Source organism: Aricia agestis, chromosome 14 (assembly GCF_905147365.1).
Source record: "Aricia agestis chromosome 14, ilAriAges1.1, whole genome shotgun sequence".
Lineage (NCBI taxonomy): Eukaryota > Metazoa > Arthropoda > Insecta > Lepidoptera > Lycaenidae > Aricia > Aricia agestis.
In genome coordinates this window covers 14361998-14382098 of record NC_056419.1, presented here as the reverse complement: position 1 = coordinate 14382098, position 20101 = coordinate 14361998, and the positions used below count along the sequence as shown (strand labels likewise).

General features: G+C 39.3%; 1 protein-coding gene across 1 annotated transcript; it reads left to right on the top strand.

The window, feature by feature from the left end:
* Positions 1-293: 293 nt before the first annotated feature.
* On the top strand, positions 294-18399 carry LOC121733575 (kinesin heavy chain-like). Its single transcript, XM_042123869.1, has 14 exons — positions 294-728; positions 1220-1474; positions 2413-2541; positions 2813-2929; positions 3511-3661; positions 4825-5014; positions 5809-5957; positions 8993-9119; positions 11759-11900; positions 12485-12517; positions 12614-12649; positions 12753-12837; positions 12918-15354; positions 18076-18399. The coding sequence occupies exons 1-14, from the start codon at positions 372-374 to the stop codon at positions 18212-18214; spliced, it is 4347 nt and encodes a 1448-aa protein (XP_041979803.1). The 5' UTR covers positions 294-371; the 3' UTR covers positions 18215-18399.
* The last annotated feature ends 1702 nt before the right edge of the window (positions 18400-20101 follow it).

Genomic DNA, 20101 nt, shown 5'->3' with positions numbered 1-20101 from the left:
GTCCTGACCCTTCCGAGGTGAGCCCGATGGAGTGGGGGGCAAAGAAAGTTTGGTTTTTTGCTTACTTATCAAAAACGGTGCTTCGTACGAAATTCTCTTCTACAACATAATAAAAGCTAATTAAATTCTCTACAACTTTGTCCTTTACACTTTGTATCTATCTCCAATCATCGCCTCGCTATGAGCTTCTAAAAGTGTATTATAGAGGTCAATGCTTGTATCTATTCCGTAAAATAAAAATAAAAATATTAAAAAAAATAATGTCAAAATATTCAAATTTGTTCTTGCTAACGGCAGTTATTTGTTTTGCTCGAAAAATTTTAATTAACCGTGTAAATGAATAGAAATACAATACCATTTTAATTTATAAAATGTTGGATCCCAGTAGATCTTCGGGTAACGATGTGTCTGGAAGGGATATTCCGTCCTTTATCGAACCGCGACCTCCGTTGATACTCAACCCGTTCATGAGACCGAGGCCGAATAAAGGAACAAACTTATTGGAACTGTTCGAAGAAGACTCAGAATGTGAAGAGCCAGAGCTAGTGCAAGTGTACTTACGACTAAAACCGTGCAATACTAAGTCTAATCTATACGAAGTGCGGTCTGAAAGGTGTCTCATAACTTCATTGGATACGACGACGGCTGGTCATGGAAGAAGAACGCAGCACAATGTGTCCAAAATGTACACATTCTCACACATATTCAAACCAGATTGCCCGCAGAAAGTTAGTATGAGTTTCTAGTTTTCAAGATTCTATCTCTCATTGATAAGGTTCTATTTAGACCAACCTTTCCCAAAGTGGGTGATAACGCCCCCTTGTTGCCGCTGAAGGTCAGAAGGGTTTGGGACCCAGAAAAAAAGGGGGGGTTGTGTAGAGGCTTGGGGGGTGATTTATTTCATCTGGATGCCTTTTAAATTGAAACAAAGGGAGCGCTAAAACATGATTTCTTTTCAAAGTCGGCAGTAGACAATAAGTTCGGGAACCCCTGACTTAGACCAATGTTTTCTTCTGTATTTTTAAACTTTAACTATGTAGTTATGGTGTCCAATTTGTAATTCAAATACTTGCTTTTATAAAGTAAGTTGGTCATTCTGCTTATGTACAGTGTTTTGTTGGTTTCTATACTAAGAATGCCTTGCATGGGCAAAACATGTACAAACTATTCTTATAGAAGTGGAGTTCATGTTATTAGTAAGGGTCATTAAATATTTCAGGAAATATTTGAATATGTTGTGAAAGACAATCTCAAGAAACTACCAGAAGGTCACAGCTTTACGCTCCTAACCTATGGAGCCTCGGGTTCAGGCAAGACTTACACGCTGATGGGCACAGTGGCTTCACCGGGTCTGGTACCCAGGTCGCTGGAGTTTGTGTTCAACATTGTGGAAGCAGCACAAAGACCAAAATACAAACCATCGGAAACTGGTGCTGATGTGCTGAGTAAAGCTGAACAAGATTATGAGCTACAGGTAATAATAATAATAATTGTGAAGCATTCATAAAAATGCATACTTTGCCCTAAGGCAACTTGCCTTTCACTTATGTATGAAAGTATTGCAACATAAATAGTTTGTGGTAACAGTAAAAATATAAAGGTGTTCCCTCACCGGGAGCATTCGCATGTAATGTAAGGTCTGTGCTACACTGGAATGGCAGCGGCACGGCGAGCACTTTCAGTGTCATATGATTTTAAACTTTATCTTCATTCTTCTTCTTTATTTATGGCGGCCTCAGTGATTATCTTCATTATTGTAATACATAGTATTGCTTGAGTAGTCTAGCGGCGAGCGGCGGCTGCGATTTCTCAAGCGATAAATTCTCTGGTTAATGAGCATTTGCATGTAATGTAACATTATAAATTCGACTTTGAGCATTGCATAGCAAGTTGACTTCACTGTCATTGTATCATTACAATTTACAAGGTGCGCATTGTTATGCTATTCACTGATGTAATGCTCGACTTTGTAACATTACAAGCAAATGCTCCCGTCGACAGAGCACCTTAAAACCAATGTTAATTTCTATTAGCCTGGGCGCGTACTAGCAGCCAAACCGCAGCGGCCAGGTCGCGACAGCCATTGAGATAATCACTTTTAGTATGAAACCGCCATAGACCATGCGCACCTGTAGGCCGCGTCCTGCTCTAACAACATCATTTCACGTTTGTTAGATTAGGACGCAGCATTCAACTCCGATTATTTGAGTCTCAAAACAGTTTCATGGTACAAGGCCTGACCGCATGGCGGCCAGAGGCCACACCATACTTTCGATGGCCGCCGCCTGCCGCTAGTGCGCAGGGCCCCCTATAGCTAAATAATATATTGACTTGGTTGAGCTTAATATTATACAGCTATTTTAATGCAGAGTAAGAAGGACTAAAAATAATCGCCTATGTTATATTTTTCAGTGGGTCAAAGGATTGCGTCAAGTTTCGGCGCCCCTCAGAGACAAATACAGGCGTATGAGTGCTAGTTTACATACCACTATGTCAAGTAGTCATATAGACCTCACCAATAGATCCACACACTATGTTTGGGTATGTTTTGATAATTTTAATTTCCTTTTTTTTTATATTTATAATCTGAATTTGTTCATATTTAATCCTTAGGAACTTTAGTAATAAAAATTGAATATTTTGTATCTTATCCATCTTGTTTATTTTCTCCTTAATACTTCAAGCCCCAAGCGGTCACCGGCGACCGCGATAACAATAGAAATCTATAGTGTCTTGTTTTTCCACGATCGAGGGATTAATGCACAACTGTGGTGTTTTCATCAATATTATGATTTTAAAATATATTCTTCAGGTTTCTTTCATTGAGATCTACAATGAAGGCATCTATGATCTGCTAGTTCCATGTGACAGAAGAGCAGGCTCCAAATTGGCGATCCGTGAGGACTCCAGTGGCAATGTTTATGTCAAGGTAAATATTAATATCTGTGCAACAGCCATGCTACACGACGCGGTACGGCACCGCACCGGAGTCCGTCTCACCGGACTACCGGCCAAACGGCGAGTGCCGCACCGCAACGTTTTGCCTTACTGTAGCAGCCACTCGGCTCGCGTCGGTGACACACGAGAATCGCTCACACCGGATTACCATGCCCCCAGGCTCGCGGCTCTTTGCTGACACACAGGCGATTAAGATCGTCGAGCCATAAGTCCGCGTACATACTCTCACGTCTGTTACCTCCTTATGAGCTTCAGCTACAATATTTATGTTTGAATGTAGCTTTCCTTTGGACTATTTTTTACTATACTGTACTCGGCGAAACATGGCGGTAGCGGTCATTGACTCCCTGTCAAAAACTTGTCATTTCCTATACAAAGCCACGATTGACAACATCTGAAACTTCATTGTCAATTGCGGTTTATATGACGATGACCGCTACCGAGTACCGCCATGTTTCGCCGAGTACAGTATATAATATTAATGAGTAATATTATATACTGTACTCGACGAAACATGGCGGTGTGACACAAACAACATTCCCAACATTTTAGGGTGCAACACAAGCATTTGTGAAGTCTGGAGAGGAGGCTTATGATGTGATGGTGGCCGGCAAACACAATCTACAGGTAGCTGCGACCGGAGTCCACGCACAGTCATCCAGATCACACTGTATATTCACTATCACCATGCTGACGGAAATAGGTGAGTGTATAAACTGTAAAAGTAAATTTAACTATGTGTGTGTGTAGGGCTGCCAGGCATCAGTCAGGCTTTTTGATTGCTTGTCCGGCCAAAATTAAGAGGAGTCCGGCTGTTGTAGAGCTTTGAATCGATAATCTACTATTTTTAGAAGGCTTGACACCTAATAAAATGTAAAATTGTATGTAAAGTTTTTAATAAAACAGAAAATTACGAACATATTCCTACACTAAGAGTTCAGATTCTACTTGTACTCAATCAAACTTTTTTGTATAATGTCCGGCCAAGCTGGCTCCTTTGTCCGGCTTTTTGGCTAAGCGATCTGGCAACCCTATGTGTGTGTAAATCTGAAGGATAGGGTTTCTGGAGGATAGGACGACAATAATTTCGCTGGGCGACACCTAACGAAATTGTCGTGTTAAAAGTATGTGATGAGTGCTTTTCAGACAGAAATGTACTTTATAATAATGTAATAGTATCTATGGACGTTTCACACCACGTAAGTCTGGCCCCATGCTAAGTGGGATACCTGAAGGACTTGTGTTATGGGTAGGTACCAGACAACGGAAATATACTTTTATACTATACTATATTTAATATTTTTATTATATTATAACTACGAATAATAAAAACTAAGGAAAAGTAACCCTGTCAAAAAACATGCTCCACAATACTTGTCAAAAAAGTGTACCTTAGGTACACATTTCAATGCAATATTTGCAATATTTAGGTGACCTTGAGCGGTACTAGGCTGACGTTATATGACAGATCAAAAGGAACCAAATTTAAAACGGTAATAGTATGGGAGTTACGATTTCTTAGTTTTTATTATTTGTAGTATTATAATATTATACATATTTAATACACATCCATGACCCAGGAACTTTGAAAACTTTTTTGATCCGTCGGCGGGATTAGAACCCGCGACTCCCCGCTTGAGCTACCAACAGCCCACCAACTGAGTCACAGAGGTTGTCATTGTTTATTAATCCCTGACAAAAACAAGAGTGTCTGCTGAGTGAGATTCTGAGTGATGTTATAAGTTTTATGTGTTTTGCCAATTTTGATCCAGTTCTTTGTTTTACATAATTAATTGAAATTTTCAATAATCTTAGTGATGGTTGATCATCATCATCAGCTCACAGCCTTTATTTTTTTTTCGTCAGACGGTGCCGTCCGCAGCGCGTGCGTTCGTCTCTGCGATCTTGCGGGTTGCGAGCGCGCCGCACGTACACGCAACACCGGGGCTCGCATGCAGGAGTCCCGAGCTATTAACTCCTCGCTACACGTGCTAGAGCGGTGTTTACACACGCTGCGACGACGACAGGCGGGCAGACGAGCCTTGGTGCCGTACAGGTATAAGTTTTTTTTTAATAAAAATAAGGGGTCATACAAGCAAACGGATCACCTGCTGGAACATTAGAAAACTGCAGGTGCGTTGCCTTTTTGCAAATAACGAAAAAAATGTACCACCATTGATAGCAACCACTACTTAAAATTTAGTATGTTATTATTTTAAACCTCAACCTGTAAGTAAATGAGTGAGTGTACGCATAGGTATGCATACAGCACCTCCTATTGCTAAAAATAATAACATACTAAATTTTAAGCTATGGATTTCCGCAAAGTAACGCCTGATTCTATTAACTAAAAACCACTACTGAAGGCGAAGTCCGCAGTGTCTGATTCAGCGACTTGAGGTAGTTTTACGATCTTCGTAGCAAGCGGCCGCGACCGACGAAAATTTAAAAAAAATGCCACATTTCATTTTGATTTACGGACCGAAAACGTCATCTGTTTTTTAGTGGTGTACTCACAGAAATAAATCAAGATAGAACGGCTAAGCGAGTGGAGTACGCATGTTTCAATCTTGCTCTGTCGTGCAAGGTTCATTCAGTCAGCGCGCACGTCTCGACTTGATTACACCGGAGCGGTTGTGCAAAAATGTCTAATTGTAAAAACAGAAGTACGAAAGTAAATCGGTGATAAGGAGGTATTTCTTGCCACGGGTAAGTTATTTGTTTTAACTAAAAGCAAACATTGACACGAGCGATTCCATAGCAACGCACGCGCGTCGCCGTTCTATCTTGTTTTATTTCTGTGGGTTACTACTCACATTTTTCTCAACTTTTCGGATCTAATATTTCCAGGGAATCCAAGCTAACTCGTCTCCTGGGCGCGGGGCTCTCAGGCGCAAAGGGTGAGGCGGTCAGCATGGTAGTGACTCTCAACCCGGCTCCGGAGTACGCACATGAAACCCGCCATGTGCTTCAGCTGGCGGCCGTGGCTAAGGACATACGTGAGTATCCAAAATGCTTACGTTATAAAGTGGCGTATCTATAACTTCCGGGGCCCGTGGCAGATTGATGGGCCCCTATCAGTAAAAATCGTCATGTTAATAATAAAACAATGTATAAAAAAATTCAAGCCCTTTTGGGTCAGGGGCCGTGGCATTTTGCCAGCCCTGCCACATTACTTTCAAAGAACTTGATTCATAGACAGATGCCAAAGTGGCTATCCATTGCTTGTATATTTTTTTTATGAAATAAGGGGGCAAACAAGCAAACGGGTCACCTGATGGAAAGCAACTTCCGTCGCCCATGGACACTCGCAGCATCAGAAGAGCTGCAGGTACGTTGCCGGCCTTTTAAGAGGGAAATAGGGGAGGGCAGGAATGATGGGAAGGGAAGGGAATAGGGGAGGGTAGGGAAGGGAATAGGGTAGGGGATTGGGCTTCCGGTAAACTCACTCACTCGGCGAAACACAGCGCAAGCGCTGTTTCACGCCGGTTTTCTGTGAGAACGTGGTATTTCTCCGGTCGAGCCGGCCCATTCGTGCCGAAGCATGGCTCTCCCACGTCAAAATCTTTGAAAATTCTAGTGATGCTTGTGTTGTATGTGACTATTACTACCAAAGAACTTGATTCATACGTAGATGCCGAACTTAATTATTAACTTTATGTCAATTCCGGCTGGGTTTAAAATAATGAGCTAAAACCAAAACCGGCATTTTTCGTCGCTCCGTTACTAAGCTTTGTCCTTTACCTACCCAGTAAGTGTAATATTTTCTCTATTCGCAGTCTATAAGCATTATAGTTAACTATTTCACTCGGGTGAACTCGCGTTTGATTTAATTTGTTTCTCGTCTGAGTTAATAACCGCTTAAATTATAACGCATTTAAACATTAGCTATTTTATTTGAAAGTGGATAAGATTATCCCTTTCGGGGGGGGGGGAATATGAAAGTGCCATCTATGAATTGTTTACTGCATCTAATTAAATATTATAACGCCATCTGTTGTTGTATTTATGCACTGTTATGGCATTGGACGAGGTCATATCGAACCTGTCCCATAATCCTGTCTTTCCAAAGAAGGAGGCGCATTTCGTACCCACTAATGTAGAACGTTGAGACATATACCACATATACGATAAAATCCAGGAAAGGTTAGATTTTTAAGGTTTTGTTGTTTTCTTTTACATTTCTTTCAAATATGAAACAATATACTAAAATACAACACTTCCCTCAAGTTTGCCATAATATACGATTACTTTCCAGAAATGATTCCGACCTCTGTGGCTCAGTGGTGAGCGCGTTGGTAGCTCAAGCCGGGGGTCGCGGGTTCGAATCCCGCCGCCGGAACAAAAAGTTTTCAATATTCCCGGGTCTGGATGTATATTAAATATGTGTATGATATAATAAAAGTCTTAAATATATGTATAGTATAAAAGTATTAAATATATTTCCGTTGTCTGGTACCTGTAACACAAGTCCTTTAGGTACTTAGCACGGGGCCAGACTGACGTGGTGTGAAGCGTCCATAGATATTATTATTATTATTATGTTTGTGTAAGGTATTCCTTGCTCACGGGCAATTAAATCCCGGACCTTTGGAAGGCATGCGTGCGGCCGAAGCCAACACGTAGAGGCCCGTTACACAGTTTTAATCTAAATGTTATGTGACACTGGCCGGCGACTCTCCCTGTCCGCACTATGGGAGTACGACCAAGGAGAGCCAGCGGCCAGTGTAGGACTATTACAGGGTATGGATATTAAAAATGATACCGGGCTATGGGGGTGAGGTGCTAGTGGACTGGGTAACTGGGACTATGGAAGGACTATGGCGTCTGCCGATATAACGTGGAAACATGTATCATAAAGTTAGCAGACGGTGACTCGCCAACTCTTTGAATGGGCCCCTCAAAATGGTCGCACGCACGGTGCACCGAGGCGGCAACATTGACAGAGCGGCTTGAGGCAGGAGAGGTGTCGCTGGACTTTAAACGCCGATCATTTGCACCCTCAGAGGGTCCCATCACGTCGCCCACTCGCCACTTACGCTTCACATCCTTCCTCCGAACCGAAGCTCTTGCGACTCCACTCTGACCGGCCGGTTAAGGCAAGGCAGAGGTAGGGCCTGATTCTCCGTCAGTGTTCACTCCGGCCAGCCGGTGAAGGCAAGCCGGAGATGGAGAACAGGGGCTTCCCTGGGAGCACTCGGGTTCGTGAGGTCGCTACTCGCTATTTCTTACCAGCAACACTATAAATCGATGCAATAATACAGTGTGTTTTTTGAGATTCTTACCTTCTACCCTCATTAACTTTTTTCTGCCATGATTTAGAGATTTTATGTCAAACAATAAAATGTACAGCTTTTCAAACCCTTTCTTTTGATATATGTCTGGACGTGCTACTGCTTGGATACGGGTTTCATACAAAAATGCCCCTTGTTCTTTCCCACTACGCGAGTTTGACGCCACATTCGTCAATCGTGAAGTCGCCCGCGTATCAACGTCGCAGCAAGTCTTCCACGCTACGCAGAAGAGTGAAGTTAGTCTCAGTTCCGTCTCGGCCGCCGCACTAAAAGCCACGAATTTTCTTTAATCCGCTAAGGGGGCGCCCCTCCACGCCTGTGAAGCTAAAACCCGAAGACCCGACCCAAGGCAAGATAGCTCTCCCTTGTCTAATTTGTGTATTTTTACAGGAACAGTTAGAAAAATTGGATTCAGTGACAATTCATAATCTTAGCTTTAAACCTATACAACCCACTAAAATTCACATACAAACCAATGACCAAAATATAACGTCAGTCCGTTTTCTAAAACACATGCACTATTCCCAGTTGGAACGTGAGATGAAGAACGGGATTATTCCCCAAGCTTTATTCTCTTTTGCTATAATGCAGGTTTTAATATGGTCAAACCACCACCACTCTCCTAAACTCTGCATTTAACTTGCGTGAAAAACGCAAGATGGTGGAAGTTCTATATGGCCAAAAATATAATAAACTAGTTTTAACTTCATATAATGGTCTCAACAAATGTTCTGTTACAGAGGTGAACAACACAATTTCGGAGTATCCCAGCAGCCTGGAGACCACACAGGACAGCACGCTGTGCCCCAGCGCTGAGGTTATGAAGCTGAGAGCTGATAATGAGAGGCTGCGGTTTGAGTTGGCCAGGTAAGATATAATCTATACTAATATTATAAAGCGGTAGAGTTTGTTAGTTTGTTTGAACGCGCTAATCTCAGGAACTACTGGTCCGAATTGAAAAATTCTTTCAGTGTTAGCTAGCCCATTTATCGAGGAAGGCTATAGGCTATATTTTATCACGTTGAGACTAATAGGAGCGAAGAAATAGAGGAAAATGTGGAAAAAACGGGGGGAAATTATTAGGAAGGGCATATTTGAAAGCGCTAATCTCAGAAACTGCTGGTCCGATTTGAAAAATTATTTCAGTGTTAGATAATGCATTTATCGAGGAAGGCTATAGGTTATATTTTATCACGCTAAAACTAATAAAAGAAAAGAAATAGAGGAAAGTGTGTAAAAAACGGGGGAAATTATTTGAAAGGGCTTATTTGAACGCGCTAATCTCAGGAACTACTGGTCCGATTTGAAAAACTCTTTCAGTATTAGATAGCCTATTTATCTAAAAAGGCTATAGGTTATATTTTATCGCGCTGGGACTAATAGGAGCGAAAAAATAGAGAAAAGTGTGGAAAAAACGGGAGAAATTATTTGAAATGGCTTATTTGAACGCGCTAATCTCAGGAACTACTGGTCCGATTTGTAAAACTCTTTCAGTGTTAGATAGACCATTTATCTAGAAAGGCTATATTTTATCACGCTGAGACTAATAGGAGCGAAGAAATAGTGGAAAATGTGGAAAAAATGGAGAAAATTATTTGAAAGGGCTTATTTGAACGCGCTAATCTCAGGAACTACAGCTGGTCCGATTAAAAAAATTATTTCAGTGTTAGATTTTTTTCGTGTTCTGTTATTTGGCACAGATAAGAAGTAGACCACGTGAAGGATCATAGGCTATTTTTTGTGGACTAATTTTTCTCTGAAATATCTAATTTACGCGGGCGAAGTTGCGCGGAACGTTATATTTCGCGTGGCCACGACATCACGCGTAAACGGCTGGACCCATTTTGCTGAAATTTGGTATAAAGATACTTTGAGTCCCAAAAAAAACATAGGATTCATTTTGTCCCCGAAAAATGTACGGTTACTGCACAATATACTTTTATGATTTGCGCGTGAACTATTCAATCTATTTTGATAGAATTTGGCATGGATATACTTTGAGTCTCGGCAAAGGATAAGGAATACAAATTTTGTCCCGGAAAATGTACGGTTCCCGCACAATAAACTTTAATGATTATCGCCTAAACTATTCAATCTATTTAGATGAAATTTTGGTATGGCAATATGGCAATACTTTCATTCTCGGGAAAGGACAAGGGATACTTTTTACCCCGGGAAATATACGGTTCCCACCAATAAACTTTTATGATTCTCGCCTAAACTATTTAATCTATTTTAATGAAATTTGGCATGGAGATTGGAGATACTAATTTGAATCTGGGACAAGAAATGGTTTTTGTCCCGGAAAAATGTGTGGTTCCCACACAATATACTTTTCTGATTTGCGCGTAAACGACTCAATCAATGTACGGGAACAACAGCTATAAACTAATGTCCACGCGGACGAAGTCGCGGGCAACAGCTAGTCCAATATAATGTATAAGAGTTAAGACATTATATATTATACTAGCTGTTGCCTGCGACTTCGTCCGCGTCAGCAAAATGTGATAACAAAGATAATAAAAAAAGAGAAAAAAAATCCCCTTTTTATGGTTCCTTTACAAAAAAGTGAAATATATCCTCCTCCTTTTCGGAAGTCGGTTAAAAAGTAGCCTAAGTTATTCCTTACTACATCAGCTATGTGCCTAAAAAAGTCCCATCAAAATCGCTACAGCCATTTCAGAGATTAGACGGAACAAACAGACAGACAGAGTTACAGACAAAAATTGAAAAAAATGTTATTTTGGTGTCTGTACCAGTATGTACATTCACATGCATTTAGTAAAAAAACGTTTCTTTCAATATTACAAACAGACACTCCAATTTTATTTATATGTATAGATGTATAGATTAAGTATATAATTTACTAGATAATGCCCGCAACTCCTTTGCGCCAAAATTACTTTATCGCGCGAAAACCGTACATTTTTCCGGGGAAGACAGTATCCTATGTCCATTTCCGCGACTCATCTTTATAACAAGTTTCGGCAATATCGGTTCAGTGGGTTGGGCGTGAAGAGGTAACAGACATAGACTGATAGACTTTCGCATTTAGAATATTAGTATGGATGTTTTAGGTAAGTTTTGTGATAATGAACTCTACTCTGCTTAAAATTTAATTTGTTATTATTTTTAGCAATATTCCGCGAAATAATATAAAATATTTCGCGGAATATTGCTAAAAATAATAACAAACTATTTTTTTTTTAACTCTGTTTCGATATAAATCATCACCAGGTGAGGTGACTATAATACATAAGGACACTAATTGGTTTGATCACTTATTTTCTAAGAACTTGCACAACGAAAGATTTCGTTTCGTGTTTTGCTTTTGAAAGTAATTAAAACTTCAATGTATGTAATAAAAAATTTAAGTTCTTATATAGGGGCGGGAAAATTAAAGTGGCATAATATTTTACTCATAAAAAATATACATCCGGCCCTGACTGATAGGAATATGCATATGCAAATATTATGCCAATCCATATAATGTGTAATCATTACAGAACGGAAGCGTGGTACAAGGAAGAGCTGGCGCGTGTGGAGTCGCAGCCGTCAGCCGGCGTCGACACGTGGGCGCTGGTGGAGGAGGCCAAACAGATCACCAGGCAGTACTACGAGGACCGCATACTGAATTTGAAGAGACAGGTTTGTTATTGAAAACTAAATAAAAATAAAGTTGGAATTAAATAAAGACGGTAGTGAAAGAACACGAAAATTAACTTGTAAGTTATCTACTTCATCGCCTGGTTAATATATCTGGCTACACATAAAATCCACGTTTTTTTTTTCATTCATTTTTCCAGCCCTAAAGCCTCCATCTATGCAGAAAAACGGCATCTTTTTTTCACTGTTACTTACCTTGTTTTTCCACTCACGTCTTCAAATATCCTCCACTGCAAAATTTACCCCATTCAAGCAAGAGGGACCATTTCAGCCTGCCTAGCATACGCCAACGAGATATCTCACTCTACATGTTTTCTCGATGTTTGATGGTTTGTCTATTCATCTCTATTGTCCCTAGCATGACAAACATTTTTTCTCGCGTAGATCTATCATCGAAATAACACATTTTTATAGAGTTGAGTAGTTTTTAATTATCTCGAGAGTGTGATATCTCGTTGGCGTATGCTAGACAGGCAGAAGACCAAAATCTGATCTCGCCCTAAAACTTGTCTCAGCCTGCACTGGTGGTCTAAAACTTCATTTCTGATCTAATTTTCAATTTTCAGAACGAAGAATTGGCGGAGGAGCAAGAAGCAAAAGTGAGTATAATGAATAAGTTTTTGTATAATTATTATTTTTTACACGTAGGTAATATATAAAAATATTTTAATTAATTATATCATTGTTATTTCCAGGAATCTGAGCTTCTTATGAAAATCACTGTTTTGGAGGTAATTATTGCACTTTTTATTGGCCAGCCTATACACCTTAATAACCTATAGTTGCTGTACGTGCTTGGATCAACATTGGTTTATATTTTATTTTTTCTGCTAGGAAATGCTGTCTGCTGAGAAGTTAGCCAGAGCGAGAGCCGAAGAAGAAGTAGTTCATTTACGAGCCTGTATAGAAGAGAGAGATGGTAATTTATTATCTTTGACTTATATATTTCAAGTCTTCTAAAAGTATTTTTAAGTCTTACTTTTATTGCTCTTGTTGCAGAGAAACATAGCGAAAATGAAGACGAGGAAGATGTTCTGTCTCTTGATGATGATGATGGTAATAGTGACAGCGAAACAGATCCGCTCAACGAATCTTTAGAGCCTACATTCAAAAAAGAAGAACTCAATAGATCTAAACTTATGAGACAGAGCATACCTCCACAGAACAAAAGTGTTGACAGCGGCAAATCATTAGATAATTCCAATGAAGGTAACGAAAGTATTCTTGAGAAAACATCTGATACTTTAAAAGATGAGGAGATCTGCAATGACAGTGCGGTTGATAGTACTTACGCAACTGGCACTGAAACTAGCGACAGTACTAGTAACGTTGATAGACATGGAGAAACATATTTCGAAAGAACACAAAACGTTATAAATATGATAGATATAGCATTAAATGAAGGAAAGTGTCATAAAACACAAAATACAAAAAATACAATAGCTATGCTGTTAGAAGAAGACAAAGAAAGACAGAATAAAACTAACGAAATAATTAGGAATAAAACGTCGTCGCTTAGCAGATCAACGTACTGTGTCATAAAAGATAATAGCCTATATGAAAGTAGTGCCGAAGTTAACACTGATGAAATTAGTAAATTAAACAAAGATAATTCTACTAACGTCCAAAATGTTACAGCAGATATAAAAAATGATGATAACTTTAAAGTCCCTGAAACACAGAACAATACTAAGGAAATAATTAGGAATAAAACGTCGTCGCTTAGCAGATCAACCTACTGTGTCATTAAAGATAATAGCCTATATGAAAGTAGTGCTGAAGTTAACGCTGATGAAATTAGTAAATTAAACAAAGATAATTCTACTAACGTCCAAAATGTTACAGCAGATATAAAAAATGATGATAATTTTAAAGTGCATGATAAACCGTTTGTCTATTCAATACTCAATTCGCTTAAGAAACCGATAGAAAGTAACAATTCACTGGCTCAATTTGAATCCTTAGAAAAGGCAGCAAAAGACTGTGATAATGCAAAACAAGATTTGAATGTTAATTTCGATAACATAAAACTTCTAAAAGAAAGAAAACATTTCTTCTATGATGGTGAAGATAAAAACAATAACCCACCATCATCGAAGTCTGAAGATAGTCTAGAAGGCAAGAAATCATTTTTTGGCGAAAATGAAGATAGAGTAAAATCTATTATTACAGAAATAGGAGATGACTACCGCTCACCATCTATTGTAAGGGACGAATGCACTAAAGATTTCGAGCCGCAAAAAATAAAGCAATTACTAGGCGAAAATATTATAAACCCAATAGAGCCTCCTACGTCACTTAAAAAGAGCTATTTTTCGAACAAGAAACACGAATCACTCGACGTATTCGATTCTCCAAAAGTGCATTTGGAGGAAGAATTACCCAGTATAGACGATATCCGTAAATCAATAGCTAAAGTCAATATAGCAAACAAGAACAACAATCACAAAAACCATATTGAATCAGAAAAAGGTCGAAAAGGCAGTAACAAAGATGTTGATATAAAATCTACAAAATCGATTGATCACAGTAAAGAATCGCCAAGTAAAATTTATGGCAAAGAAAAAAGTATGCCAGAAAAAACTATGTGTAAAATTAAAGTCTCTAAGACTTACGAAATTGAATTTAATAAAGCTATAGATGAATTAAATAGTAACAATAAAGAATGTAAGAACAAAGTAGATAATGATATAAATATAAATAACAAAAATGAACTGAGCAAAGATTCAGAGATGAGCGACTTGGAAGTAGCAAAGACAGAAGAGTTAACAGAAACTTTAAATGAGAACAAAGTCTTTAAATTTTCTGGTGCTAAAAGTGATAATGATAAACATAAGAAACTCAAGAAAGTCAATAAGGTTACGACCATACAGCAAGTTGGTAATTCGGCTAATGAATTAGAGAAAACTACTGACATAAAAAGCTTAGAAACGAGTGGTATAAAAGTCGATAATACTCTAGAAGAGTTTGAGAATATTTATAAAGAAATAACTATTCCTCGCGCAACAGAATTTGACACGCTGGTCAGCCAAAACGAAACGCAAATCAATGAAGCTAATGATGAACATGAAAGTGAACATGAAAATACAAAATATAATCTGCGTAACAAATCCAAAACAGAAAGAAAACCTAGGGGGACCAGAGCTAAATTTTTAGATGAAGAGGTATTGATGGAAAGCGTGTCTAAATGTCAAAGCTCTGCTAAACCAGTGAGACGTAATTTACGTCTGCGAAGAAAGAGAACTGACGACGGTTCAACGGAGCTCGATAAAGGGGAAAAATTGAAAGATATTGTGAACTTGCAAAGTGAATTTTCTGATATTACAATGGACATGCCCGCCCCAGCGAAGGTCGTGAAAGACATACCGTCGCCTGAAAAACAAGAAGAGGAAAATGTGCCTCCGGCATTAGGGATACAGAGCTGTCCGTCCAAACTGTAAGTAATACTAATATAGTCTCATTAACTTTAAAATAATTTCTCATTGGTCATTGCTGAACCTTGAAATTTTACCAACTCTTTCGTCTAAACACAAATAGACTGTCCAATGTCCATTCTTATATAAATGCGAAAAAAAAGCCCAATACCATAATGGGATAATGATAGGTTTCGATATTTCTTGAAGGTTATTTATCTTTTCAATAACGTTTTTGATTGGTTAACCAGTGCTTCTAATTTACTAACAGGTCAACAGACCTGTTAGTAATTTAGAAGCACTGGTGAGGTGATGGGCTTTAGTTGGCAAGACTCAGAAACCAGGCTTACAATTAGCTCAAGTCACAAAAAATATAATCCATAATATAAAATATCAATCTTATATCTTTAAACGAGCAATTCTTGTATATATATATGTCGCAGGCGGATTGAGAATAAAACAATGCTGCAATATGTAGCCTATACTTCATTAAATTTTGGTAAGCACTCACAGAATAAGCAAAAAATTCTGGATTTATTTTTTTGTTTTGGCCCCCCGAGCCTCCCTTTTGTTTTATGACGGTCGCCGGCTGCTGCCGCAACACGCTCGCTTCGCTCGCTCGGCTCCCTCTGTGTTGTGGTCTAAGCTCTAACCTAACCTACTTTTGGACTTTCTGGATTGTGTTTTGGCGGGGGGCTACAACCCCCCCCCCCCCCCCCCCCGTATCAAATCCTCCTACGACGTATATATATGTCGTAGGATGATTTGATAAATCAAATGCGACAATTCTAGGGTTTTCGCGAAAACACGGATAATTACATAATGTTGATTACATTTTTCAATCTTACTGACAAAAGTTAGTGTTTTCGAGAAAATGGGAGTCGCCTTAGTACGATTGCAAAACGAATCGTTAGTTATTATCGAAAAAAAATCACTGATTGGTCGGTTTAAGCGCCTCACAACAACATCTTCTCTGATTGGTTGAAGACTTGACGTTTTAAATGTCGATTCATTGTCACGCGCTGTTTTGTTTGTGGCAATGATATTGTACTTATACAGATCTGTCACGTCCATACTATTTTCCGGCTAAAATCTCTTCCGAACAATTTTCAAATTCAAAATTGCAAACATTGACAAATTTGACAGATAAGTGAAACAAAAGATACGAAAAACCATTTACATAAAAGAGACAGTTCTATTTTTAAACGTCGAATCGTATCGCTGTCTCTTTCTTCGCCTGAACTATGACGGAAATTTGATTTTTTCCAGATTGTTCGAAAAAATAATTGAAAATGTAAATAATCGAGGTATTTATTGCAATCAAGACATGTGGTAAGAGATTCCATGTGTTTTGTTTTCTTTTGAGTCATAATTGGTACATTTTCGAAACACGCACGACGTCATTTTCAATTTATTTAGGTAAGACAAGACGCGGCACGTTCGTGACTGCGCTCGATGCAGACTAAACAACAGACGGCCCAATTGGGCCGTATTTGAAGCTTCACAACGCGCGCGGTAGTAACATATCTGCTTTAAGTTTTTCATCATTGGTTTGTGGTTGTTTTTGCAAGCCAGCTAGCAGTTTTTGATATTTAATGTGTTTAAAATTGCAGTTGGACTTGAAAATAAGTGCGAAAAGTTATCTAAAAGTGTGTCTGTAAATACAAAATGACTGATACATGTGAAATTAGTGCTGAAAGTTTAACAGAACCAGAAACTAATTCTGAGGTTATGTCCTTTATAATTTTATGGTGTATTACCTCAAAGATACATAGGAAATCTTTTCCTATTGGCCAACTCTTATTCCGATTGGTTACTATCTAGTAACCAATCGGAATAAGAGTTGGCCAATAAGCAAAAATCAAGCCAATCAGCGTTAAGAATGTGCAATGTTACTAAGGCAACCCGCGTTTTCCCAAAAAACCTAATTTTTTTAGGATAATTGAAAAATGTTATCACCATTATCTAATTAGCCGTGTTTTCGAAAAATCCCTAGAATTTTCGCGAAAATTCGATTTTTCAAATAGTCCTATGACATAATATATGTAATTGGAATCTCGGAATCGGCTTTAACGATTTTCATGAAATTTAGTATAAAGGGGGTTTCGGGGGCGATAAATCGATCTAGCTAGGAATCATTTTTAAAAATGTCATTTTATTCATGTTTCATCGAATACCGAGCAAAGCTCGGTCAAATAGCTAGTATTATTAAAATGAGAAAATGTGTCTGTTTCTTACATCTTCAAGCTTAAACCATTAAACGGATTTGCTTAGTATGGAGATAGGAGTATCAATAACTATACTGTACTCGGCGAAACATGGTTGTAGCGGTCATGTCATTGTCATTTTCTATACAAAGCCGCGATTGACAACATCCGACACTTCATTGTCAATCGCGGTTTATATCATAAAGTTAATATACCTAGCGGAATAGAGAAACAAAGGCCTGAGCAAGAGAGATGTCACTATCAGTAATACTGCGTGGTAAAAAGAGACGTGTGATACATGACAGCAGCACTCTTTTTTTGACATCCAGTCGGCACGTGCCACACGTATATTTTTTCACACAGATGAAAACCAATTTTGGTTTCGTTTGACAGCTCGAGATTGTTGCTCTATTCCGCTAGGTATATTAACTTTATGGTTTATATAGAAAATGACAAGTTTTTGACAGCGAGTCAATGACCGCTACCGCCATGTTTCGCCGAGTACAGTATAGTAACTAGATCATTCAACATTTCCAGATCAACTCGAGGTAGACGCAAGCTGTTCACCCCGCGAGCCGAGCCGTTAGACGAGAGTGTTGCCAGCGGGGAGTGTGATGAGAGGGTACGTGTCCCTCGCCCCTCATACCACCGCCCCCGCGCTCGTAGGAAGCTGTAAAAATCTACATCGACCTGCCTGTTATCCGATAGCAACACAAGAGCTTATTTAGCGGCATAAAGCATCGGTCAAACCTGCGCGACCAAAGCGACTACGAAGCGGGAGCGTCTACCGCGCGGCGGACTCTACCTTTATAATCTTATGGCGCTTTGCACACCTGCGCGACGGCAATGCGAGACGTTTTAGACGGCACACGCCAACGCGCTGCATTTTAGAATTTGTTGTACGAAATGATGTGAAACCTCGCACATTCGTGCGCATCGTACGCGTCGCATTTCGTGTACTATGCGGTGCGTTCGGTGCGTACGGTGCTGACAAATGTGAGATCAGCCTAATGCCTTTGGTTAGCTCTCCAGCTTAAACGGCAGGTTTGAATATATAAAACTAGTTACAGTTACATTTACACAGATTAGTAAAGAGCAACAGATGAACAGCTTTATATGTATCATTTATTTGCTTTGATTTCACTCTTGTAAAAAATATACAGTGTGCACATTGACTGGTTGTGATGTAACATGATGTGTATTGATGTGGTCAAGGTAGATATTAATATTAGTCTTTATTATATTATATTATAATAATGTCTTTACAACAAGTGTAATTGTGTGCTGAAAAATATATACGAATATGTAAGGTCCGAAACACATAACCGCGTTGCGGTGCCGCGTCGCTGAAATCGGCATGCGGCGTCGCGGCGTCGGCAAATCAGAGTTTTGGCAAGGTGACCAGTTCCTCGAGATTTTTTATTGTGAATGGTCGTGTCTCTGGCATGGATCGTCGAAAGAAACTGATTGCTGTTATTAAGAAGACATTACTCGGTTTTAAATATACGACAAAGAAGATACTGGATTGCGGCGCCGCGTCGCGCTGCTAAAATCGGCAGTGGCGTCACTGCCGACTTCATCGGCGCGATGCCGCAACGCGGATGTGTTTCGGCCCTAAGATACATTATTCAAATTGGTAAATTATGCTGTACGTTAATTAAACCCCTATAATTATATTTCATTAAATCGTTATCAAGTTGTAATTGACGAAATTATCTGAGCTTTATTTTCGCCGCCTGTAAGCCGTAGCCTATAAAGGCCTATTTATAAATCCGGGGCTGGTTATATAATATGTATTGTAAAAATAAATGACATAAGTAGTTAGTAAAACGTGTTAATTTTATTTACCTACCGCTCCTACCAATATTATCTACTCTGTAGCTGGTTCCGTATTGCTGGTTGTATCTTGTCATGTACTTAGATAATATAGTGGTTCGGCATCGTGCAGAGAGCTGTGGTGCTGACGGTAAGTAATTTTCGAGGGTCTTCGGCATATCGATTTATTAATACGTCTTCTGTGAAAGAATCGCTCATATGTTTTATAAGTTGTCTGTGAAAGTACTAGCGACCACACCATACTTTCGATGGCCGCCGCGACCTGTGCGCTATTGTATACGCGGTGTCAACGCTCTGCTGTCTACCCGGTGTGAGTTGAAAATTAATTTACTCTCTTGTCTACAGTATTTTTTTATGGAATAAGGGGGTAAACGAGCAAATGGGTCACCTGATGGAAAGCAACTACCGTCGCCCATGGACACTCGCAACATCAGAAGAGCTGCAGGTGCGTTGCCGGCTTTTTAAGAGGGAATATGCTCTTTTCTTGAAGTTTTGCAAGACGTATATGTCCGGAAATACTGCTGGTGTTGCTTATAGTCTGTCAAGAAAGTGAAGAAATTAAAACGTGGCAACATCCTAGTGTCATCTCTTTCAAATCAATCCAAGAAAAAAGGGATGAAACTACGATGTTGCCACTTTTTAATTTTTTCACTTTCTTGACGGACTATACATTTCCAAACTGTGAGTTGGGCCTTGGATTAGCGTCAATGTAATGTGCGCCAGATTC